At 41.0% G+C, this 26809-nt stretch overlaps 1 protein-coding gene across 10 annotated transcripts in view; it reads left to right on the top strand.

Moving 5' to 3' along the window:
* EPHA5 (EPH receptor A5) overlaps positions 1-26809 on the top strand; it is a 200343-nt gene that overhangs the window by 138432 nt on the left and 35102 nt on the right. For 4 of the 10 annotated variants that reach the window (XM_051790688.1, XM_051790687.1, XM_051790685.1 and 1 more), the window contains 4 exons: positions 9020-9144; positions 11908-12067; positions 16064-16169; positions 25618-25683. In XM_051790688.1, the coding sequence (XP_051646648.1) occupies positions 9020-9144; positions 11908-12067; positions 16064-16169; positions 25618-25683 (457 nt within the window). The remainder of the gene's footprint in view (positions 1-9019; positions 9145-11907; positions 12068-16063; positions 16170-25617; positions 25684-26809) is intronic. The other 6 variants (XM_051790679.1, XM_051790682.1, XM_051790686.1 and 3 more) reach the window with 3 other exon arrangements.

Genomic DNA, 26809 nt, shown 5'->3' with positions numbered 1-26809 from the left:
CTTATGGAAAAGGTCTGGACTGTGGTTCTGCAAAGCTATGGCCAGCTCAGGGTCCTGTCAAAGGTGGTGAGCTCATGCTTTTCTTCCATTTCTGAATGAGAGGTGTCAGAAGAACAGTGGCAGTGTCAGAAGGGGCCAAATACCATAGAAAATCCAAAACAAGCTACAATGGGAGTTAGGGATTTGCCTGTTCTTCCCTCTGACCTGCTGCACCTCTTCAGTAGCTGTTCTTCAAGTGGAAACATAAGGAATTTATTTGTCTGCCTCTGATTTCACTAGAGTATTTAGTAATTTGACTTTAACATTAGAATTCATCAGCAAGACTGATTGCTGTATCATACAGAGTGGCAGGCTTGGCAGAGAAGGAAATTTCCTCTGCAATTTAAAAACAGTCCATGAATTTGCTGGGTTTAGAGTTTGATAGCAGCTGGAAGAAGGATGCATCAAGTCTTGTATGAAGAAAGAAGCCAATTTAGAAATTAAGAAGGTGACTTATGGTAGGGAGCAGGGATACGCATGTTTCACGTTTTATTCAATATCTTTGTTTTGGTTTTGGTTTGTTCTTATTGGCATGTGATTTTAAAAGGAAGTTTTTGCTTAAATGCAAGTAAGATATTAGTTTGCGAATTATAGGAGAGGTGCTGGTAAGTGTGCTGGAGGCTAGTTGATAAATGTACTCAATAATGAGAATTCTACAGCGAAATGCTGAACCCCATGGCTATGATCCAGTCAAATGCTGACAGCAGTGGTAGTGCTCATGCGCTTAAAATTAAGCATTTTCCTAAAGTGCTTTGATGAATCAGAACCAAAGTCCTTATCACCTTGCTAGAAGTGAATTTATTACAGTGTTGTGAATCAATAGTATTTATTCTTAGGCTTCATAACTAAACCACTAATGGAATATAGGGAAATTACAGTTTTTCTGTGGCACGAAGGAATCTGGCTCTGGTCTTAACCACAAACTGTTCCCCAGCTTTGAGAAAAAGTTACTATCTTTATTTCCAGAGGGCCTAGAAAAGCAAAATCAGGTATTGGAATTCCCTGTGGATCTGCACAAGATATTTCTTCATGCCTCTCTTCCTTGCTCCAACAACTCTTCATCCCAGATAGGTGTTTGCCTTAGGGGCAAGCACCTGCTTGGGACATCAGGGAGGCCTTTTTTTCTTGAGCAAAGGCAAACTGTGATACCCTAATGTCTCCCTCTCCCTTCTGAGGATCAGCATAAATTGAAGCTTAATAGGAACTAACTGTGCAGGACTCAGGGCTGATGCTGCTGTAAATACAAATGAATATATGTTAGGCCTGACAATTGGAAAGAAATTTCCCAAACAGTGAGATATGGCCAGAGCCAGTCTTGCCTGGCCAGTTTTTTTAATTATTTTTCCAAACAACCTGTAGCTTTATGAAGGGGGTTTTGGACCCTGCAAAATACGAACGAGTGTTTGCAAGCCTTCAGGTTTCAAGAGAAAAAAATTACCTCAATTGGTGTTACAGAGTACAGAGGATTCCTCAACAACTGAAATACCAGGACATTTCTCTACATCCCAATAGTGGGCATTTCCAGTAGTGGCTGTGCTAGTTAGCTCACAGTATCTGGAGATAAACTATTGCTAATGCCATTATTCTAGTTTACAACTTTTGAGATTGCTGGTCAGGGGAGAGGGATCCTAATACCTGCAGTTTTCTCTTTTGGTATCTGATCATGTTTTCTTCAAGCCTCATGCCTGCAAACCATGTGAATCTGCAGGCAGCTTCCATTCTTTAAGAGTATGCGTCTCTCATCCGTGATTGGCAGGAGTCAAAAGTATGTCTGTAGAACTCTGTAAACAGAAGGCAAATAGAAAGAATCCAATTTATTTTTGGAAACCATGTGTTTTTAAGAGTCTTGTCAAAGATTATGTGGTTTTTTTGAGATGGCAGCGATATATGATATGTTCCAGCTCTGTTGTATATGGGGTGGTGCACACATGAGGAATGACAAGGCAGTCTTACCCCAAAGGCTCTGTAGTTTAGTCCCTAGTTTTTGTGATGTCTTTAAACTCTGCTTGTAATCCTGTTGCAATTGTAACATATGATAGCCCTGACACAGGGTAACTTCATTAGGCTAGATTTTTTTAAAAACTATTTGCTTGCTTTGTAAGTGTTTTTTGGAAACATTCATACAGTCAGCAACAGGGCATACAGAAAGGAGTGCCAGAGGTGAGATGTTGCTATGGCTTCCTGTGTTGCCTCCACAAAAGTAGGTGCTTCAGTGAGTCTTAGCAATATTTTGCTCAGGCAGAATATTTTGTGAATGACAAAGATTGCTTTGGCTTCATCCACTGTCCTTCGAGGAGTATGTGTTGAGCCCTGCTTTCTTACAATTAACACAGTATTTTAATTAAATGGTAAAGACTGTATACAAACATTTAAAGCTGTGCATTTTATTGTTTTCTTAATTTATGTGTCAATAATTAGTAATTGGTCTTAAAAACAAAGGAATTTTATAGATACATTTTTATAACACAAGGTATTGCAGCAAGGATTTGAGTAGTGATTTTTCACGTGCAGTAAGGCTGCTCTCTTGCTATTTCTTCTTTGAATACCATTTTACAGGGGTAGCCAGATATCATGGAGTGTTGGCTAGTCACTGTGCTGTTTCTCTTGCAGCCTCCTCCAGGAGATACTCAGAGAAAAGGTGGCCTTGAATTACTTGAATTTAGTGTGAACACACCTCTCCTTCCCTCAAACGTAGTGGAATTACTGCAAGAATAAGATATTGGGGCACAATAAATCTTGGAAATCTGAGACAGCACTGATGCATAGTCAGGCATATCTCCTGAGCTGTTACACAGATCAGAAATAAGAGATGAGCCATTATCCCTGTGCTAATGCAAATTGCATGCAGATTACTTCTGTTTTCTCTCTAATGTGAATATGAATTGAAGGGCTCTTTTTCTAGTTTGTGTCTTTGAACTCATGAGCACTTCTCTGTAGTGGGGCTGCTGGTAATTAAAAGTGTTGGGTTAGTAGTGTCCACAAAACCACAGTGTCTACACTACTCTCTTTACCTTTAGCAAAGATACTTTTCTAGTATCTTAGGTCCAGGGATTAGAAGCCTAGAGAGAAGTTATCTGAGGAAAGCTTTGTCAAAGAATGAACAGATGCTCAAGAGAATTAGACACAAATTAGGGTTTCACTTTTCCTGAATCCAACTTTCTGTCCAGCTGGGAAGCAGCAACATCTTGGGAGCACCTTGGCTGTGACCAACTTGGGCATCGTGTCCTGTTGCTGAGCTCAAGGAGCCGTGTTGAATCTTTTAGGAACTGCGGTGGGAGCCACCTGAAAGATTGCCCCTTTTCAAATTAGATAGAACTGGTTCCTTGGGTTAGCCATGGATTCATATAGAAAAATGGGGCCCTGCCTTCTGTCAGGGCCCCTGAGTGCTTCAGATGGGTTACTCTCTCCTCTGACCTCTTTTGTTTCAAGATACACATCAGGGCATCTCAGGTTTCAGAGGCATTCAAAAGGGTGGTAGATAACAGAGACTGCAAATATATCTAAGATCTGGCACTTACAGGTGGTCATCATGGTAGGTAGAAGATGTGAAGAAACATTATGTATTTATTGACAAAGAAATTTGAAGATTGTGTTTTCATTTTGATATTTGATGTATGAAAAGGACCAGCATAAAGTCCCCATCTACTCAAGAGACACCTTGAAAAATCGTGCAAAAGAAGATGATCTCCATATATGAACCATATTTTAGGATTAGGCTCCTATTCGGCAAGGTGTTTGGATTTAATCTAATCATGAGGCTAAAATTTACTTCCTTGCACTATTTAGAACCTGTGCATGATTGAAATCCCATGAAAGACCTCAGATACAGTTGAAAAATCATTTAATGCTACTTAATACAAGGACCTTTCATTTCCTGGACTTAGTTTTCGGAAACATTGGCAAGCACCTGAAAAATTGTGGCCCAACCTTTTTGTCTAACTAGCCAGCCACAGTTTGCAACTACTTGTTCTCAAGGTACGAAGAGTTTGGGGTACACTTTGGGATATTAACAATTGCAACACAAAAGTCAAGTTATGACTCAAATGCTAAGTTCTGACCCAGGCATAATATCCACAGTAAAAGTACTCTTAAGGGAGCTATCAGGTGCTTTTCTAAAAGTCTGTAGTTTCTGTTTTAACTAATGCATCTGTCTTGTTTAAAATGAACATACTGCTTGAAGCCGCTTGCAATTTCACATGCCTTTAGTGTGACTTGGTGAATAATCCAAGTCTTGCTCCAAATTCTGAAGTCACCAAAGGCCTGAGAAAAAAAAAAGTCAACAATTCCATTAATTAGAAACTGAGTGAAAAATTGCAATATACCAGGCTTTTGAAGTGACACCAGAATTACTTCTCTTGTTGTTATTCTTCTGATACAGGTTTCATTTGCTTCAATTAAACCTGGTTTTATTAGGTGTATTAATGATAACATAACTGTTTGGTTATATGATGACAGGTGAAAGTATTGATTTAATCAAAAGCATGAATTGGACTTTTAAATCTTCTGGCATAAATTCGGACTGCAAAGAAACATGGCATCACATGGAGGGAGGAGCCCCAAGGTGTATTAAAAAGTCTGATGTGTAGATCTCAGACGTTCGCTCATACAAGAATATATGTACTCATGGTAAACGAAATTGCAAACACATGAAAATCCATAGCATAGATGTCTATAAAAAGTGATGCTTATGTCTCTAGACATCTGTGTCATAGATGTCTGTAAGAGTAACCAGGGCAGAGACGGGAGCCGTAGGATCTTCCTCTTTGATGCCTTAGTTGTCTTTGAAAAAACCCAAATACCCCGAAGGCCAAAGGAAGTAGAGGTGCCAGTCCCTTTGCCCACATAAATAAGCATCTCGTTGTGGGCTACTCTGGGTTGCTCTGAGTGAGGATCTGTCCTGGCAGAAGTTAAAGCTGATTAAAAGTCTTGGGCTGATGGCTTGTCTTTTGCACTGAGGGTGAAAGGAGTTAGTTTGTTTGGGTTTGCGGATTTTTTTATCAGAAGTGGAGAACTTCACTGGCTGTGGGGCTGAGTGAGATGGGGAACTGTTAGCTTTTGGTTTTGCCAGAGTGAAAAATACTAAGGCAAAAGTAACGGGTGGAGAGAGCATTAGATAGACCATGAAATGTAGAAACTGGATTATTTGTTTTATCTTGGTACAGTGGTCATTCACCTGATAACATTAGTTTCTCTTAAAATATAATTAGCATTTTATTCCACTAAGCATTATTGTGTGTTAGACATTAGTGGGACACAGCAAGGTATGTTGTAAATATGGAGTTTGGTGCCTAGATGGCTAATTCAGTTCTAATGTCATTATTAAAGGTTGCAGAGGAACAATGTCCTAAAATGTCTGTTCCTCATGAACTAATCTCCTGTAGTTATTCAGATGTGACTAATGATGCATCTTCTGCAGAAACTTCAATTTGTTTATTTGGTATGTACCCTTATTCTTCTTGTGAAATGTTAGAACAAAAAGATAGAATCAGTTTTCTATGCTTTTCTTTGCTTCCTGATTAATTTTTGGTCTCAGGAAAGCAAAAATGTACATTAGCAATTTCACACCTTGTTACATCTTCTGTTTGCTTTCATCACACGCGTGGCTGTTTTCATAAATAGCAAACATAAACATAAATGATGTAATATCCCTCTTTGATCTTCAGTGTGTGGCTGAGAAATTAACGCATATGTGCACATTACTTGTAAAGCAGCGTCAACAATTCACGATGTACATTCACCTTTTGTAGTGTCAAGGCAGGAATTTGAACAAGACTTCTGTCTGCTTACATAAGAAACATGAGAATTATAGCTTTATGTATCTTGACTCTTACGTGAATATATTTTTTGAAATGTTCTACTTCAAATGGAAGGGTTCTGTGGCTTGACTTCTTTCTGTTAAGAGGATGCTGCCCTTGCAGACTCAGTGACCTTTGAAAAGCGAGTCTCAAGTAATCCTTTTATTTCTCTGAGATCATATAGCACAGTATCCAGTTGCAGGCTTTTAAGATGGAATGATTGCAGACTTTGTCCACTTGCCTGGATTGGATTACATTTTGTTTGACAAAGAAAGCTAAAATACTTATACCTTCCTTCCTTCGCTTCACAGCATTGTGATCTCTGTGCATTCAGGATGCAGAGTAGTTGCTATATCATGCCAGCAGTGCTGGGATTTATTGAATTTACTTAATTGGCCTTTATCTCACGGTTACACTTTAACGCTTCTTTTGAAGGCGATTCAAAAAGGATAGGGTTACTCCTTTTCTAATTTACTTTGAGAGTTGTGTTACTCATTTTCTTATCTTCCCTCCATTTCCCCGTAGAGCAGAGCATTCTGTAGAGCCACAATTGAACATGTTAGAGACTTGCACACCAGGAGATTTAAGTCCATGATGTTGTTAGCTAGCCAAGCTTTGTGCAAACTGCTTTTTAAAGAGAATGCTCTGTTAAAGGAGTGTGGGAAGTTTGATGATTGTTTTTGGGTGACTGGGGGTCTATTTTGTGTTGTACTATGCTGGTGCGCATGAAGGAGAGCTAAACTGCCCTGAACCTCCCAGGGAAAGATTTTGCAGCAGAGTTTGGAATCACTTGCATTGTTTTCTTGGTTTTAAAGCACTTGTGAGCCTCGACCCTATAAACACTTCAGGAAACCTCAACAGAGTGGAAGAAAAGTCCATTATCTGGTCCGGCAGTTTTGATCCTGGGAATTGGATGGTTTTCACCTTCCTGAGAGGCATTCAATACCAGAGAAGCCTGAGGTCTCCCGTCCATGCACTTCTCAAATTTGCTTTTACTAATAGTTTAAAAAGGTTTAATGCTCAACACTGACTTTCTCTGTCCTGCCAGACCTCTACTGCCAGCTCTGTAAGCATGGAATGGGTGTTGCAGGGATTTGGGGGCAATGGAGAACAGTCCCAGAGGGCATAGGTCCCTTTTTCTGAGTACTTTGGTGGCTCCACCCCCTATCTGTAGCATCTAAGTGATCAGTATGGTCTCTTTAACTAGGACTGTAGAACCTTCTGTTATTTGGCACAATCACCACACAGTGAGACTGGTTTTCCAATGCCTCTGAAAATCATGTAGCTTCCTTGCATTAGAAGGAAACTTCTTACAGTTTTAATGGATCTCCCTACTCGTTATGTCTTCTGTGAGCTAATACATCTGACCATACACATGTGCACGGACCACATATCTCACACACACAACTCAGCTTGTTGTGCTCATGAATGCACAATGCGTATTTAGGCACCTGGGTTAATTAAGTAAAGTTCTGTGTCAGATTAGCAGTTTGTACTTAGGTTGTTATTTGCCTTCACGTAGCCCAAAAACTTGTAGAGGATGTCGACCAGGGGTAAGGTGACTTTTGCAGATGAAAATTTGTTGACGATCACTGTACAGCGCCTGCATAAATAATATGATCATCATCAAATCAAGGTGGTTTTTACTCACTCAGTGGAGCAGTTGCGAGCACAGTGGTGGATGCACAACTGACAGGCAAACGTTGTCTGTGCAGCCTGATGCCAGCTCTCCAGCAGAAATCAATATGGAAATGGCCAACACCTTTCAGGATCCTCCAAGAGCCAGTCTGGGGAAGGATTAGTAAACAGGAGTGAGAAAAACTGGGCCTGAAGCAAGACTGAGGTGCAGGAATTTGCATTAAGAGAAGTCTTGCTACTAACCTTCAGTCCAGAAATAATTGTCTGGAGCTCTTCCCTTACTTTTTGGCTTAAAATCAGACCTGGAAAAATTAATTTATTTATTGTCTTTATTTTACTTGATGTGTTGGGAGTTTTTTTAGTATTAAGATAATTAGCTAGTCCTGCAAATAGGAGAAATTTTTTTTATATAGTTCTAAATACATTTTGAAAGATAAAATATGGTCATTTGCTACTGCTCTTTGCACTCCATTCCTCATATGGGCACAAAAATCTTTGCCATGGGTCTCCCCAGCCTCCCTGTCATCTTTACCAGGAACTGGCCCATGTGGAGGGTGAGTCAAAACCCCTCAGCCAGGCATGGGCTGTTTTTGTCTCTGGAGAAGCTGCTCTTGGCCCTGAAAATGAGAGACTGAATTTTGCCTGTCCCCTTTTCTTTTCACTCAGTGTTGTTTCCTAATCTCTAGCATGAAATACCTGGGGTGTTGGAGTTGCATTGCCCATAGCAACTTTTGCTAGAGAGCTGGCAGGGTGGTAGCAACCACAACTTAAAAAGTCTCTGCAGACATCGGACTGAATACAAAGGATCAAGCCTGTTTCTGATGCACATGTGTGCTGCAAAGGGCAGATAACCTTTCAGAGCTGCATCTTAAAATAATAAGCAGAGCTGGTATAGCTGCTTTCATGCTGTGGCTTTCCCAAGCACACCACGAACTTCCGAACCGTGATTGCCATTAAAATCTTTTGCCATTTGTGAGGAATTAGCATCACTATGTGAACTGTAACACCCCAGTGATATTTATGGAGAGCAATTGAATTATAAAGGTCATAATATTCCCTGCTTCTGGAAGGAGGGGGCTAAAAGATGCCTAGTCTTAAACTACTTGCAATCCAAAAAATAGTTAAGAAGCCCATGTAATCTAAGGTTTTGTGAAGAATATATAACTTGAAAGAGGACAGAACAAAGTAAAACGTAATCAATATGTAATCCTGATAATGTAGGCCCTTGACACGTTTGAAAAGGGAAGGTGTGGAGTTGATGTGTTTGAAAAATGCTTGAAAAGACAGGGTTGATGTATAGGCTGCTGACAGTAGTTTGTGTTGTTCCTTTGCTCGGGCTAGTGATGCTGGTCAGCTGTTGAAAATCTGTGCAAGTCCAGTTGTTAAAGATGGGCAAATACCACCAAGGTAAAAACAGACCCTGCTGATCTGCAGTAGCTAAGGATTGCCTTGTGTTTGAGGATGCACTGAGGAGTTTGACTTTGGCCGGGGCAGACCATCTTGCTAACAATGGTTTTTGTCTGTTCTGTTTTTCTCCTGTCTTGCAGCACCTTCTCCAGTCAGTAGTGTGAAAAAAGGGAAGATAACTAAAAATAGCATCTCCCTTTCCTGGCAGGAGCCAGATCGACCCAACGGCATCATCCTGGAATACGAAATCAAATATTTTGAAAAGGTGTGATGGACTGATTGCTGAGTATCCCAAGTACCTTCTCTTTACTGTTTTCTTCATTTAGTTATAATTATTTGAGTCATGGAAGGGAATGGAGTGGTTTTATGCATAAATCAATGTCAGATTGATTTTGCAGTAAATGATTAGGTAGACTTGAAATGAGGGTGTTGCTTTCCATTAGTGTGCCACTTCTCTTGAACAAATACATTAAATATGCGTGTCAAATTCCTCTGTGGCCTTATCACATTAAGATAGAGCCTGCTCATTTGTTAAAAACAGGAGGGGGTTGGGGATTGAGCATCTGTCTCCTCCCAGAAACATCAGACAATCCCTCGCCTTAGGTATTTCAATTTCTCACTTGATTTTTCATCCACAGTGTAAGGAGAGGAGAAAGGTTTTGTGAAGAGATTCTGTATGCTCTGATATGAAGAAGTGAATCCTGGCTTAACAGCTTGCCTGGGTTTTCCAGCTCTTGCTTTCAATCTAATGGGAAGCACTCTCCCTACAAAACTTGCCTCTCCTAGTCTTCCTTTCCAATGTCAACTTGTACTCTTCCTGAAAAAATTAATGTAGTTTAAATTAAATAGGTTACAAATGCCCTTTATCAGAATAGTATACTTTGAGTGATACAGCCTTAAATCTTTGGAAATCTTAGATTTCCTTGAATCAGGTTTGCAGGAGTTGACCAAACAGCAGTTTTGTGCCATAGCTGGAATGGTAAGGTGTTCTTTTTTCTTCTGAAACACCCAGATTTTCTACATGAAAACAAGAAAAAAATAATGAAATTGAGTCACAATTCACTTTTTTGGGGAGTTGAATTTCTGTTTTGAGGAAGATATTTCATTAGCTCTGTCTATGACCCAGCTGAAATCACTGAACAAGGACCAGTACTAGGTCCTTATTCTTTCTCTCTTCTTTCTCTGACCATGGGAGGGACCTGCTCAAGCAGTCCATGCAAAGAGGGAAAAGAATTTCATAAATCTCCATCAAGATAAAACCAACATTATTTTCGCAGATGAGGGAAATGGGCGCTAGATGTGTGAGTGACTTAAATAGGGCTGAGGCTTTCAAGATTAAAGCGCAAAGCAAGAATCAGATTATTCTGTTGCTGGAAATAATCCATTGCTAATTATTTTATTACCTTGTGTGAATGACTGTTGTGGCACATTTTCTTACCATGGAATGTCCTGGGAAGATTAGCTTCTAGAAACCTTGATAATGAGCAAATAATTAAAGCAAAAAAATCCATATATTCCTTCATTTTACTTAGTTTGTTTTCCAAAAAATTGGCAGGATAGGGGGCTTAAAAATGTTGTATTTGTGGTCCAGAACTACTCTCAAATAGCTTCACTAAGTAGTTCTTGAAGTGCAAGTCCTTCATGGGGATGTAGATCCAGCCAATCCAACTTTATGCTGTCTTGATTTATTTCATTCAGGTTGATAGTGAAGTTTAGTATTTTCCATAGAAAAGCCCAAGAGTCTAAGTGTTTGCAGAAGCCAACAGTATATTGAAAACCTAACTGGCTGACATACAAGCAAAGATGTGACTTATTGCTTTTTAACCAGTCATTGAGTTAGATTGGGGATTTTGTCCTTAATCCTTTTTGTTTGTTGCTACTATAATTTGTATTTTCTGGATTTTCAACCCTTCATAAGGGTAAATTCACAGCATTAATTTCCAAGGGACAAGAATTGTCTATATTAAATGTTTGGGAAAATTGAGTTTTGTCAGATCATGGTCCTGTAAGAGGAATCACTCTTTAATATGATAAAAAAGGCACATATATATATGTGTTTGTGTGTGTGTGTACACATTTCTCCAAAACAGATTTCAAATGAGAAATTCTGTAATTTTACATTTGGAGATTCCCAACATCTTAGCCAAGTATAGTACTATCTATTGGAAGTTGTCCATTAAATTAAGAAAAAAAAAAGAAAAATCAGTTCAGATCCTAAGAGCTATGCAGAAATCTTGGTAGAAAATTACTAAGAACTCTGGTTTAACTCATAATAATTTGGATATGAGAGGATATGGTGAATAAAAAGCAGTTTCCAAATTTGTAGACCTTAATTTATGAGCTCTTGTCTAGATTATGTGTTACAGTAAATAATTCTAAGAGTAATTACCAAGCATTTGAGCAAAATTTTAATCAAAGAACTGAAATTGTTTCATATTAGAAACTGATGTAGATGAAGATTTATTTCAGCAGTTTTTCTTCTAGTTCATTGCTGCAGAAGAACAATGCAAAAATTAGGTATTTTCCTGGAGTTTTGGTTTATTACTCCCTTCCCAACGTCTAATTCTTGGTTCTAGAAATGCCAGCTTAAAGTTGTACAATGTATAATATATTATTCTCTTTTAGGCCTGGATACATTACTGGGAAGCTGTGTTGGTATAAATTTAAAATCCCTTTCTAAGGCGATGGGGCTTTTTTTATCTTCCCTGTGCCTTGGGATTGATCTTTGTATAATAAACCTTTCCATTGCCCCAGGCCATGTGCATCCTGAGTGATGGAAAGCTACTTCTACTACAGATGCCAGTTGCATGCCTCCTAGAATCATTGATTATAAATTGAAAATGAGAACTCATATTTTGTACTGCAGAAAGGACCTTCAGAGAGGGGGTTTTGAGGAAAAATCCTCAAAAATGCATGCTTCAGTCACCCTTTATAACATTGCTCTGGGGGTTGTTAAGAGTCTATCTTCTCTGAGAGCCATTATTTATGTGTTTGAACTTTATGGTTTTTGGGGGGGTGTTGGGAAAAGGACCAGGAGACGAGCTACACTATCATCAAATCCAAGGAGACAGCAATTACAGCAGATGGCTTGAAACCAGGTTCAGCGTACGTCTTCCAGATCCGAGCCCGGACGGCTGCCGGCTATGGTGGCTTCAGCCGAAGATTTGAGTTTGAAACCAGCCCAGTGTGTAAGTCTTTTTAATTACTGTCGGCCCGTGTCTCTGGAACAGTTACTAGAAATGAGTCAGGGGATCGATATCTTTGCAGAGAGCTCTTCCTTTTACTGGCTTCATCCCCTGACTTTGGAAACATCAGGCACATTGTGATTGTGCACTGAATGTATCTGTCCTTTGCCTCCTCAGCCCACATCGTGAGCAGGAGGTCTTCAGGCTTTCCCTGCTTAGAAAACTCCTGTATTTATGGGAACTGATGCAAGAGAGGATAAGGGCTCTTCTCTCAGGAGGGACAGAGGGGCTAAGAGCTGTTCCTCCACACCTCTTAATGGTATTCTGCAAAGGATGCTGAGCTCTCTTAAATATCTGTATTTGGGGAAAAAACCCTGAAATAGTGCCTCTCTGCAAGGGGGGGAGTTTAACAAGCATTAGTGTCTTTTGGTGCAAGTTCCTGTCAAGTTAAAAGATAGTTTCTGTTGGCTGCCAATGCCACAGCCTCAAGGAAAGGAGTTCGACTTGTGATCAGAAATGGAAAAAAATGTGCACTGCATGTGCAGGACTTCTGCTTGATCTGGTACAGATTTGTGGGGTTTGAAATTTTCTATTTTTCTTTTTTTTTTTTTTTTTTTTTTTACTGAATCTGATTATCCAGGTCTGGATTCTGGAACAGATTCTGTGGCAGAGTGAACTCCTGAGGCACACAGAGGCTCAGCTGCTCTTTCTTCAGTGTTCAGGCACAGCTGTGGGGAAATTCTTTTTGTCCCAAATACAGAATTTTTGCTGAGGTGTCATATATAATTTTCTCCACCAGAAAGTATGTCTTTCATCTTTTAGTTTGTACAGCTGTCATTTATTAATTTTTTATACTTTTTGCATGGGAGAGAAATTTTGTGGTGGATATACTCTATTCATTCCTGTGGAAAAGAGACTATTTTCTGTGTTTTCCTTGGAAATTTAAATTCATCAATACTTTGATTACTGTTACTCCAGTTCATTTAAAATTCATCATCTTTGAGAAGAAGATGCCAAGTTGTCTTTTCAATTCATGCTACCTTTGAAGCTGTAATAGATTTTAAACAAATCATTATATATGTGCAGATGTAGCTGTGGAGCCAGTGATTGAGCTAATATAGTGAAAATTGCATCACAATGCAAACATTAATGCAATAGGAATGGTCTATTTGATGTATATCTTATTGTATTAACCATTAATCGTGCCCAATAAGTAGCAACCAAATCATGTTATGCCAAAAATTATTATATATAGTTTTGCTCTCAGTTGGAAAGTTTCTAGTTTAAAGTCATTTGAGTAATAGTGTTCCAGACTATTAAGGAGTAATACATGAAATATATGCACATTTGATCTAGTACCTACAGTTCTGGTCTCAAAATAGTGGCACTCCCATAAAGCCCGTCATGTGTTCATCAGGTTTTTTTGAGGACATCATGTGGAAATATCTTTAAACACTAGAAACGTCTTGAGCCATTTTGTTGCGCCTGCACCCTAGTCCTTTTAGCATTTTAAAGGCAGAGAAATAGGTACTTCTCTGGTACCTAGGAGCTGCTGATGTAGTCAGAGGAATACCTACTGAATAGCCCCCAGTTTGGGAGCTGGGAACTGTTCTTCTCTTGGACTCAAACTCTGGCTGAGACCAGACTTAACAAGATGTTTAAACTCTTGCTAGAATTTAAATACAATGTTAGCCTCAGTATCTTACAAAATACATCTCTGTTTGACATTTAAAACCTTATAAAAAGATTTTTTTTTCTCAAGGCCCTATATAAAGTCAGTATTAGTGTCAGGAGTGACCAGACTCTCACTGCTTTCCTGCATGTCCTGAAGAATCTGAAAACAAGCACAGATCCAAGTCTCACTGCTACTTCAGAGTTCAGATGTGAACTTCATGTTAGAGCCAAAGCAAATTATTTTGATTCAAGCACAGATGAAAACCTGACAGTGACTGTTCTGAGAATCAAAAACAGTCTCCATATAATTTGGACTGAACAACAGGTTTTGTTTCCAATTTGCAAGATTTCTGTAGTTATCTTTAATGCACTTGGAGGAAGTATACAACAACAGCCTGAGAAATGCAGTCCAGGGGAAGCTATAGCCTGCTTTGGACTTTTCCCTTCTTCCAAACTTTGGGAATTTTTACTTTCTGCTGCCTGTATGTGCAATTCTGCAAAGCACCATGAGGCAGCCAGGGCCGCATTTTTCAGTGAAAATTTTTTATTTGAGTGGAAGCTGTTGCTGGATGTATCCACTTGTTACTGTCCTCCTTTCCAAATGCCACTGAGCTTGTCTAGCCTCAATAAAACCTTGGCAAAAACTGGGTTTAGACTGGGTTGGTGAGCTAATCCAGCTGGTCTGCTGGGCAGGACTAGGAACACGTCACCAAGTTGAGAAGGGGTAATGAAGGTGTGTATGTGTCCCCAGCTTTGAATGGCAGCAAGGTCCCAACTTGGGACCTTGGATTCAGGCTTTCCAGCTGCTATAGATCACAGCAGGATTTATCTGATTTCCCCATCCCTTGAGCTGTGCAAAAAGTTACTGCTTAATGTTCTCCTTTAAGTGTTTTTAATTATTTTGTCAAGGAAGCAATGAAACATCATCTTCAGGAGCCCCCATAAGTTTGTGAAACTAATAAAATCTCCAGATGATGGCAGGGTTTTGGAGCAGTTAACATTAAATATTTAATGTATCAGGACCCATCCTTCTGAAATCATTTATGTTGCTGTAGCAGGTCCACCCCACTCATAGTTAAGCACTGGAGAGCTCCCATATGAAGAACTACTTGAGGCCCATTGCAGATCAGTGTTTAATGACATACCTTTTTGTCTTTCTTTTCTTTTAACAATTGATATGGGGCTATATTCAGTTATTTTATAGCCTCCATAATGTTAATGCTGTGTTAGGGATCCTTTTCTAGTTCAATCATTTAGTTAAAGGCTTCTTCAGTATGCAATTGATTCCTGCTGCTCCCCAGAGTGAATGAAGCTTCATTGCAGGCTGGCACAAGGGCAGGAGCTATAATGAGTTTTTTCCCTGCAGAGCAGCAGTGCCTGCACCAGGGACCTGGTTTTGCAGGGACAACACTAAATTTGTGCCCTGGGGTGGTTAAATATACACTGCTAAATAAGCTGGCAGCAAAGAGGACAAGGTGAAGAGACTTTGGTTTCTACTTGGGGAACCCCACACGCAAACCCCTGGGGAGAGATAGACTCCTTCCCCTTGCAGTGTAGGGCAGATAATCAAGATACAAAGGGTATTAGCATTTACATTTTACAGGTTACAGGAGCTTGCTCACCTGCTCTTACTTAACCTATGTCAAAACTCAGTTCTTGAATGGCTTTCTTGACCTTTCTGCTGGCATCTTTATCACAGGATTTTGTCTCCTGCCTTTTGGCAGAGGGGCTCTTTACAAGGCATGGGCTGGAAGAATTTTGCCTCCTTTGGCTGATAAAAAGACCAACCAGTGTATGTGTCTTAGCAAATTCCTGTTTTACAGAGGGCACCTTCTGGCCATGTGATATAGATGCCACAAGGAGTTAGTTTATAATTGTTTATAGCTTCTTGAAGTGCAGGTAGTCTTTATCTTGGAGATCTTGCTTATGTCTCTTAACAATAACATTCCATAAATGTCTCTCTGCAAATGGGAGCCTGTTGGGTTTTCATCTTTTATCTCTATGATTTCTAATGCAGCTAACTCAGGAAGAAAAACTTGAGTTCACAAACTCAAGGGCTGCATTTTGCAACAGTTTGGTTTCTGAATTCAGCGATGAGATACAATCTTGTTGAATTTTTGGCTTAGTGTTGCATGTGGTTTTGTTTTCTTTCCACTCATATCCTTTCCAAACTAGAAACAGACAGCAAAGGGGGAAAACACAAACCATAGAAGAAGAAATGAACTGGTAAGACTTGAAACCTCACTGGCAGCCTCACTAGAAAGACTCATATGAGAGCTGACTGTCATTTTAACCTTAATCTCCATTTTCTGTTTCTCATCTCAGCAGTAGCTGCATCCAGCGACCAGAGCCAGATTCCTATAATTGTTGTGTCTGTAACAGTGGGAGTCATTCTGCTGGCTGTGGTTATCGGTTTCCTTCTCAGTGGAAGGTAAGAGAAGAAGCTGTGTATTTATACTTCTCCAACTTTTGTAATAACTTTTATCTGTTCAGCTGATTAGTGGAATTTAGGCAAAAGCAGCATGTGAATGAAGCTTTCAAGCAGTAGCACTGTAAAACAGCACAAGGGTGGGCTGATTGATCTGTTTGGACAAGCAGGAATGGCAAAGGCTCACTCACAGATGTAGTTCACTTCCCAGTGATTGTCATCTGTGTATAGACTGGCCCTGATTATTTGACTTGATTAGCACAAGAGTGTTTTCATATTCCTTTAAAAATAAGCAGAACATATTACAGGTAAAGTATCCTCAACCCCATATGTTTGTATTCAGAGCTTGCAATGGACTTTGTTCACAGAGAAAACTCAACTTCAAGAAAACACATGCAAAGAAAATGGGAAGAAACCCACCATAATGGCCAAATACCTCACATTTTGGTCAGATCTGGATTTCATTTTTCATGTGTAGGATACTGATGTGTTCCCCAAGTGTTAGTAAATTATACAGAGAGCTCCCTCCACGAAGGGAGACACTCAACTTCAAACCATCAGACGGCCCCACTGACTTCTCATGTGCTTAAACATAGGCAAGTGATGAAAGCCTAGGCTATACTATCTTTGACAACTCTAATGGAAGTTGATGGAATTTGTTGGTGAACAAGAGATTGTGGTACTGGGGCAAAATCTGGCTTGTATCAGGATCTGTTTGTAAAGCAACACCAAATTTGCGTGACAGCCAGCATACAAGACATTTCTTTTGTATTCTACATGTATATTAGTACATTTTTTTGTGGCAGTAGTCAAACAATGCAACATCCTTCCTGCAAAGCAGTGTGAAGTGCATCTCCTGATAAGGCTGAATTTGTTTTCAGTGCAAAGTAAACATTTATGCTTCTAAAGTACCAATCAACCCACTGTTGCTTTCATGATACAGGTCTGTCTTAAGCTCAGATCTAGCAAGGTGGCTGTAAATTACAGGATATTTTAAGTGTTAAGAGATGTTACAGATACTTGCTTAGGAACTGCACTGAGTATGTTGGTCAAGGGTCTTATTTACCAGAGGAGGTAGGCTATCAGTCTGAGAATGCAGAGCAGTGAAATCCAGCCAGGCTGAGCAGCTGGGTCCGCGTGCATAAGGCATCCGTGGAAGGACACAAACACAGTTATTTCCTGTCTTGAAAGGTAAGTGTGGTGCCAGACTCATCTCCACTCAAGGTCAGAGACTGACAGTCTCTTCCAGCTCAGCCGTTAGAGCTCCTGTCGTCTGCTTTGAGTGACTTGTTGGGCTTAAAAATGGAAAAGTAAATGCTACTGTCTGCATGAGAAGCATGCAGCAGCAGAGAGGAGTTGGGGGAGGGTGAATGGCTAAAGGCAATTCACACCAGGCCCTACCAGAAAGCTGTAGTCAAAAGACTTGGCTCTGAACACAGTATCCAGGAGTTCAAGTCTCTCCTTAAAGGCTAGAGGTTTTGATTCAAATTCCTCCTCAAACAGGGCAGGTGAATGTAAACTTTGGCTTCCCTCAGCCTGGATGTGTGCTTATATCAGTGCAAACAGGAGACTGCATGTGGGACCGTAGGGAAGCTATGGATGTAAACTGGCAACTCTGGAGGGAGGAATCTGGGGAGTGAATCACAGGTGGAGGATCCCGTCTGTGGCCGTGGGAATCGCTACTGTGTGGCTACCAGTAACTCTTGCTCTTCCCACAGTCTGGCAAGCACTCAGGACTCCTCTGGGGAGGGTGTACCCTTGTAGGTCTCCTTTTTACTGCTACCTTCTCTGATCCAAGCAAGTGGTTGCAAATCCTGAGCCATTTGTCAGCAGTACTTGTTAGTTATGTCTTTCTGTCCTTTTGTCTAATGGGCTTTCCAGGATGTTCTTCCTCTTAGCTCTTTGTCTCTTGGCATGTTTATAAAAGCTCTTGTCTCTTTTGGCTAGAGTTCTATCACCACCTCTACTGCAGCCTTAATCCTTCTCCCTTGTACTCACACCTTCCTCCGTGGACCCCAGGGCACCTGCAGGTTTCCAGGAGCTTCCCCATGATGCCACACTGTATGTGTGGAAAGGGGCAGACACAGGGAGCTGAGCTCTTGGTCCATTTTTATCTTTCGAACCCTTCCCCTGAACTGAGAAGAGCACAGTCCCTCAGCTGGAGGTGGTGGAGAAGCCTCCAGCACCCAGGTTTGGTCCATTAGAAAACTGGCTTCAAAACCACAGAGCTTTTCAGCCAGTTTGAGTTTCTGTGAATTTTAAAACCCATCCAGTACGTGGAGTGACTTGTGAGAACAGAAAAATAAGCCCCAGAAACTCAGAAAGATGACAGACAATTTGAAATTAAACAAAGCAAAACAAAGAAATTGCTCTGGTTTGGAAGAAACAGAGATGCCACTGAGATGTATCACTCATGCTGCTTTGCCTTGGTTATGGATTCAAGACAATTTGTGGAGTGACTCTCCTGCTGTGACACTGCAGGGACAATAAATGGATTCCAAGTCATGGTATAATCCCTTTCTGAATCTGTTAACCTGTTTCTGGAAGATGCTTTCCTATGTCTCTGGAGTGGTTACGTTATTCCAGTACTTCATTCCAGGGAGGTAAATTTTCTTTCCTAATTCTTTCCTGTACTTGCTTTTAGAAAAACAACCATTTTAAACTCCAGTGGAATCATCACTGCTTGCCACACCAAGCAAAGCCCAGGTTCTGTCTTTTCTTCTGGTGTAAGAGAGCAGCTACTGCTCAGCAGCAGAGCTAAGGAAAAAACCCCTCTTCCTCTGTAGCAGAGGATGTAACTTGGCCAGCTCCTGCAAATAGGCTACTCTTTGCTGACTTCATGCTTCTCCCAAGCTCCCTGGGAGGCCCTGGGCACCTCAATATTAGGATATTCCTCCCTAGGATTCTGTATGTCATCTTTTTGCACCTATTCTCCCAAGTCCTACTCTGCAGCAAGCAGAGGCTTGAGAGCCGTTCTGCGGTGCGAAGTGGATGTCATCCTGCTCTTAGCAGCTCTGAAAGTACTCTCCAGTTATAGGATTCAGAAGTTTTCTGGGGTCTACGGGCTTTTTGTTTTCTGCTAGGTTCCCAAAGGCAGAACCACAGCTCTTCCCCTTTTATTACTTTCAAGTATCTGCAGTTTTCTCACTTCTGAATGGATGTGAGTAACAGCTTGGCATTTCCCATTGGCAGCTGGCCCTAAACCAAAGGTCAGTTGAACAGTAGTCATGGTGGCATTTCCACATGCCAGCGTCCATCTGTGGAAATGCACTTTGTGTCTGAAGCTGGAGGTTCCTGGGAATTTGAAACTAAATGTGCTTTGCCCTAAACAATTAAGCTGCTTTCAGAGCTGATTTACTTGCAGATGCTCCCAACAACTCTTCCTGTAAATAACATGTCCTCTGACCAAGGTCATAAATGCCAAGCAAAATAGCTGATCACTTTTTTAAGTTATCCTGCTCCTTACATCAAGGGCATATTAATAATATAACAATCGGGATTACAAATCAAAGAGATTCACTAAATCAGACTGTAGTTGTCTCAGCAAAAAAAGAGAAGTGGATTGAAAATCTATTATTAAACCAGTTACAAGTATTGAATTCAAGAACATGGAGTTGTTACTGTCTTTGTTTTGTTAGGATTATGTGTTCTCAAAAGCACAGTGCATTTTACACTGCTATAAAAGCAAGGCTATAAATTTTGCTTGAATTAGATGTCGGTTGCCATTTTTGTTCCTTATTGAAATATATATTAATCTAAAATTGTTACTGACTTTTATTTTACAATCTGTGTCGGACAATCCAGTCACAAAGATCTTTGTGCTCCATCTCACAGGAGCAATAAGGTGCCTCAGTTGTTGTTGTGTGGCATCGGTCTCTTTCTCCCTACAAACCCAGGTAGGGAGTCAGGTTTTCAGCACTGTGGGAAGGAGACTGACTGCTCCAGAGCAGTTCCCCCTCTTTTGTCCTTCAAACCAAGTCCTGTTTGCAAAACTGACAGGACCTTAGGGTGAGTGTTAAGAGACTTCTGGTCCCTCCAGTCCCCCAGGCTTTTGAACTTTGTATCGCTAAACAAAAGCATGGGCTTTTACAGAGTAAAGTGGGAATGGTATTAGGTCAATGCTGTGCGTGTTTGCAAAAGCTGCTCAAAATAGCTAAGAAGTGTACTGTGCATCTGCATTTATAGTCAGCTACCCATTATGGATGACCTTTTCTTCTCAAGTGATCTTCCAGAGAACCAGAGGGAGCTTTTCATAGAACTCAAGAAAAAAAATAATTTTGAAGCAACAAGAACTGCCCCTCTCACGGTGTCGTGCATATATAGAAAGTCTTTTTCTGGCAAGGAACTAGCCTTTGAAAGACAAAGCAAAGACAAACCTTGCCACCTGGGTATTGGCAGTTAGGGGCTTCTGCACCAGAGTATCCATCCTTGACCTTAGCTGATTTAGACTTAAATATCAGCGCCTGTGGTGGCAGAGGCTACTTTCTGGACACAAATATGTGCATCTTGTTAAAAAGTGACTTTCAGGGAATAGAGAGAGTGAAAGATTGTGATATATATCCTAGGTGCTGGGGCAGTGTTTACAACCTTCTGTGATGTGGAAGGTAAAAATGGATTAATTTTGCCACAACCTCCCCTCATCCTATTTTCCAAGTTGTGTCAGGGCTTAAAATAGTTTGCTTTTTTGATATTTCCGTAGGAAATGGGAGACAGTCTATAGATAATGTTTTTCATAGAGAATTTTTCCAACATGAGTCACAATTTTTGTTAGTTGGGACTTTTTAAAGGATTTTTATCTCTACATTCTTGCCTGCTCTTCCTTCTTCCTGCAGGACATTGTCTCATGTGATTTATAGCCACTTTATGATGCTGCCTGCTGCCAAATATTCCCCACAATTCACCTGACAAGAGGAAGGATTTTGTTGAGGAAGCTATTGCTTTGCCAAGTCAAAATTCCCATCCACCAAGAGCAGGCAGGGTCTGGGCCTGCTTCTGTTTGGGTCAAGGTTTTTATTACCTCCATCACGTTAACAGCCTCTTTGCTGGTACATTTTCCCAGCGAGGAGCGTTCACAGCACTGATGTACAGTGCCATTCTCTGAAAGCAGAGTGCTCCAGTGCACACTTCTGCACAGAGCGATACCTTCCTAGGACCGGTGTGGAAATCTGCTGTCTGTAGCACCCATCTCTAACATCCTACCAAGATCAATCAGCTTGCCAAATTTGGCTACTTAAACACCTTATTCCTCTTTTATTGTAAACACTTTTTGGCTTTTGCAAGCCAGTCTACACTGCAGTTTTGAGGCAGGTTTAGGGACCCAGGATAATCTGCCTTCAGATGACTTCAGTCCAGACAGGAGGTGAGAGTTAACCAAATCTGTAATTAAGCTCCAAGCCCATGAGGCATTGTGCTTGAAAGCATTATTTCTGAGTTGCTCCGGCAGCAGCCAAGGGAATGGCGTAGAAGGACTGTCATGAACAGATAAGTGGCTGGCATAAACTTTGTCTGAGCAGGGAAAATGTGGGGTAGTGCAGCAGTAAGTGACAAAATCTTCTCACCTTCATGCAAATGATGTATTTGATGGCACTGTGCAAGTCCTGTTTCCACTTGGAGAAGGCAACTGGTCTGCTCTTCAAGCTGAAAGTGGTAGCACCTTGAGGCTCCTGCTGAGCACCCCAAGTGGATGTGGTGTTTAGAAGTGGGGTTTTACAGTGTCTTCTCTTGGCTGTGAAGTGGGTAGAGGATGAAGAAGAAAGTCAGACTCTTGTCCTTCTGCACTTCTGAATATGTGGATGTTTCACCTTGCTTTGAATGCTAGAAATCAGAAGCATGACCTCTCCTGGGGGTTCACCATGTTGCAGCACTTGGCCTCTTACCTAGAAAAAAAGGTTATCTGTACTTTTTCGCGTCTTTTACGTCTTATAGAAAAGTATAATGCCAGAGGTCTTTCCAAGTGCAGTTCCTTTCCCTGAAGATGTTGCTTTCCTTCCCATAGTGATTACAATAGATATCATCTGCTTGGGCTTCTGCATTCTTGAACAGTGCAAAGACGTGCTTTAACGTGTGAACTAGGATAGCTCAGCAGGAAGAGCAGGTGACTCCTTAAACATTCATGTACTTCTGGACAAAATGGGAATACATTCCTAGCAACTCACAGTGTGTAATGCTGCTTCTCTGATGTTTAAAGCAAGCATGTTGACTCACGAACTGTTAGGTGTAGTGCTGGCCTCCTGACCCGGAGATGCTGGAAGCAATCATTGCCATCCCTCAAGGCTGCATGAAGGATTAGAAAAATCTTCCCAGGCACCCTCAAGTATTTCAGTCTCTAATTGCAAACCTCTGAAGAACATCCCATTAGAACAGCTTATTAAAAGCACCAAACAAGGCTTTCATTTATCATAATTCCAAGACTTCAACTTATAACTCTTAAAAGCCACAGCTATATATGGCAGAGCCCCTCTGAATTCTATCTAGCAACTAAAAATGTAGTTTAATTCCAAATGCTCACAGGGTCATCTGCAGACTTGTGGTAAATTAATTGCATTAATTGCAGGCACAGTTGTTGAGGCCCATGATATTTATACATTTCATTAATAAAGCATGTAGCCCAAGGTTTGAAACAATGCCAAGTTTGTTGATAAGTCGTCCTAGCATACGTTTGTTAAAGTTTGCTCTCTGGACGGTTGGGTTTGGAAACCACATAAGCATTTCAGGGGTCACCTTAGCTAGAACTGGAGGAGGAGTGTTGTCTTTGTGTGCCCAAGATAACTGAAAGCAGTAGAGTTGGACTAGACAAGGAACAGGGCAGTGCCAACAGGCTGTGGAGATCCTGGAGGTGTCACTGGAGCTCCAGGCTCTTCTGCATTTTCTCTGCCTATCTGCAGCCCTTTTCTTGATGCCAGAGCTCAAAGCCTTGTCACACCTTGTTTGAAGACAGCTTGGCATTTGGAGATGGTGTCACCTCAGTGCCTTGATCTTTCCCAGCAAAGGGGATTTAACACTGCAGGTGTTTGCTCAATAACTTTCACTGTTACATGGGCATGTCGTCTGTTATTCTGCAGCAGATCGGGTGGGCTCCTGACCAAGAGCATCCCCACAAGCTCTCCTCATAGTCTGCTAATGGATTCAGTGAGGCTGGAGGAGACTTTGCAGATAAATTTGATGTTTACAGTGCTCAGTTCCATTCTGACTGCTCCCTGGTATAGGTCAGCTTGCTGGCTAAAAGTCCTCTGAAGAGGTCCGAGTGTATTTCATTAAACACCAATCTCTTATCCACAGCATTTGATCTTGTCTGGAAAACTTTTGCTTTCAGCTCCTCAGTTTCTAGACTTAAGAAAGCCCTGCATGAAGTGAGGAGATGGGAAATTTGGCCCCTCCTCAAAGCCATCAGCACCCAAATGTAATGACCACAAGGTGCATGTTCGGGTTGCTGGAGTTTAACTTCAGTTTTGTTTGACTCAGGATTTTTATATTCTGAAGTTTATCTACCAAGTCAAGCCATCCTTTTAACACAAGTAGTAATAAATCTTCTTTTGTCCTAACTGTTCAGTTCAATTAGTAGGTTCTCTTACCTTTCCTAACACTCCTTGGACTGGAAAGTGAATTATGTTGTCTGCTGATACAGTTTAGTTTGTTTCTAAGCACTTTAGATTTCCCATAGTGTTAAAACTCAGAGTATTTTGACCACAGGTGTATAGCTGATATGTGTGCAGGAGCAAAGCTGCATTGAGGCACATTTCCCTTGCACTTCAGCATTTTTTTCTTCCATATAAAGGGAGTGAGATCTGAAGTGCTCTGCATTCAGTGCAGTGAACTGATTTTGTCTCAGAGCAGCCCAGTTGCTGATGAGGTGCTCAAAGAGTTTTCTTTGTTTAAGAAAACAGTGAGCTCTTTTCATTTTAAGGAAGTGGTTGCTTTTCAGGTTAATTGAACTGTTGTTTCAAAAACTTTGACTTTGCATGCTGAGTGGTGTGAGGGCTTAGGACGGTCTGGTGGCAGCAACCATGAGAAAATACCTGGGGGAAAAGGGCCTCCTATCTGAAACATAAGTTAAAGTGTCACAGCCACAGTGATCTTATGGAGATGCACCAGTTCCCTGCACTCAAATCCTGCAAGGTTAAAAGAAGAAAATTACAAAATTGACTCAAAATGCATAGTGCTTTGCTTCCCTATGTGTGCTTTTGGGGTTTGGACCTCTGGTGTTAACTTGGATCAGTGGAGTGGTTTAGAGAAAGCTGATCTGCTTCCATATTAGTATGACTGTACAAGCTGGGGTATTATGAAAATAGAAAATATTGTCAATTATAGTAAGAAATATTGGCATTGCTGTTTAGAAAATGTTAGCAAGTTGTTTTGCTGATGCAAAAGGAGCTTAGAAGACATTCTTCACCAACTCTAATTTAAGTAAGCACATAATCCAGTATATAATTCTGTAAATCATTGCATGCCTGAAGTTATTTTGCATCATAATTTAAGACAGTGCAGTTGCAGAATGTTAATTCTGCCTAAATAAGCTATTTTAATGTATTTAGCCATTGTAAGTTAAACTGTATGAAAGTCTGATATGCACAGAATTTTTTTTGAGAACGACGTTATGATGACTGAGGAGAAATTATGAGTGAGATCTTCAGCTGACTTTAACTGGAGTATATCTACACCATTGGGCTCTTGCTTGTACTGAAGTCCTTCCTGTTGTTTCTTCTGCACTATGTTCTTTTTCAGGGTGAATTATCTTAATAGATTTGGTAACAGAAAAATTGTCTGTGCATGTTTTCTGGCAAGGATAAAGGGTGCAGCCAGCCTTGGGTTACTGATGCCAGGTGAACCCAAAGTCTAATTAGACTAGAATAATGGCTGAGCAGCCTTCAAAGGCAAGCTGTAGATGCATGCAGTGCCTTTCAGCTCACCATATTTTGAGTTTATTTAGACTGAATGCTCTCACATAACTCACAAAGTCCTGCCTCTGCAGATACCTAAAGTGGATGCAAAGCTTCACTGATACAAGGAGATGCAGAAAGGGCTCTGTGAGTTGAGTACACGCCTAAGGATCTGCAAAAGCAGGGTTTTGTATTCATCCAGTACTTTTCTTTTTTCAAAGGAGATTGTAATTGTACCACATGCACACTTATGGAAAAAAGTCACTTTGCCTGCTTCAAGGCAGGTGCTTAAGTTTAAGCACATGGGTGGCCCCATTAATCCTAACGGTAGTACTCAAGTACAGGAAGCACATGGTTAATTGCTTTACAGGACCAGGATCTATACACTCTCCCCAAGGCATTTTTCTGCAATGATAGCAACGTGCTGTGAAAATCTTGCAGCCCAGGGTGTTAAGGTCCAAATAATAGTTGCAATAAGAAGGAAGAAGTGCATATAAAAATGTTGCAAATGTATTTGCACCTTGCCAGGATGGTGGGATTATTCCTTATCCTGGGCCTTTTTGTTTGCTTTTCAGTTGCTGCGATCATGGCTGTGGGTGGGCTTCTTCTCTTCGTGCTGTTGCCTATCCGAGCCTAACATGGTCAGTGTTCCCACCTGTGCTGGCTCCTACTTCGTGTCCTCCATCCATGTTTTCTGTGCGCAGTCTGCTTCTCCCTTCCTTTCTTGTATTGGTCTGGAAATCACTTTCTCATCTGATCTCTGTACCAAGCTTGTCTATCTCAACAACTGGAAATAGCGTGACTCGAAGCAGAGTGTGTCTCCAGCAAGAGGGGAAAAAAAGCCGATATGTTATGACATGATCAATCCAGACACCGCACCAGGTGTCTAATAAAATATCACATATGCTGGACACTCATCAAGTTCTGCTTCTTGTCGTTAAAAGGGGATGGGGGAGGTGATTTGCCCTCAGAGAGGAGGCAGGGGGTAGGCGGGAGTGGAAAGGTATTTAGTGGCATGTAACATGCATGTCAGTGGAATGAACTGTATGTCATCGACATACATGTCAATGTATGACATACACAGCAATGACATGATGCTGTTTGCCAACGATATGCTCCAGCAGTATTGGACATATCTCTGCGGGCATCAAGAGGTGCGTGTCCGTACTGCATGCTGTCCTGTTCTTGCCACCATCTGGGCTGCCTCACCACTTAGTCTACTCTCTTTTATTCTCCCCTCTTTTCTAACTAATCAAAGGAGGGGTGATTTTAATTTCCGTTGGTTTGTCTGGACACAAGTTGAGTTGCTTCCCAAAGGGAATGCATTTTAGGCCCCTGAATTGACTGTAATCTGTGCATAGATCCTCCCAAATCTCCTGAAACTCATGAAATCACCATCCCCATCAAGTAGCTGCTTGAGACCATAGAAGGTCTGAGACATCCCACATGCATTGTTAAATTGGGATGGTTTTTCAGCACAGCTGGTGAGAGATGTGAAACTCTTCTACTGTGTTTTCTGGGGGATGCTGAGGCTTTGCATGGTGGTAGCTGGGTCGCGGTGCAGTCCTTGCTGTAGGGCACAGCAGTCTCTAAGGTGGACCATTTTGGGGTCCTCTAGTGCTGTATTTTTGCTTTGACAGAGGCCTGAACCAGGGAGAAGTTTGTGAATGCGAATCCCAAAGGCCCTAAAACGGAAGGGGGTTTTGTGGGTTTTTTCCCCTGATGGAGCATTTTTCGGTTGGTTTTTGTGACTTTTCAGTTGATGCT

This window comes from Manacus candei, unplaced genomic scaffold, assembly GCF_025592945.1.
Source record: "Manacus candei isolate 608988 ecotype Guabito, Panama unplaced genomic scaffold, ASM2559294v1 h1tg000028l, whole genome shotgun sequence".
Lineage (NCBI taxonomy): Eukaryota > Metazoa > Chordata > Aves > Passeriformes > Pipridae > Manacus > Manacus candei.
This window is presented reverse-complemented; position numbering and strand designations above follow the sequence as displayed.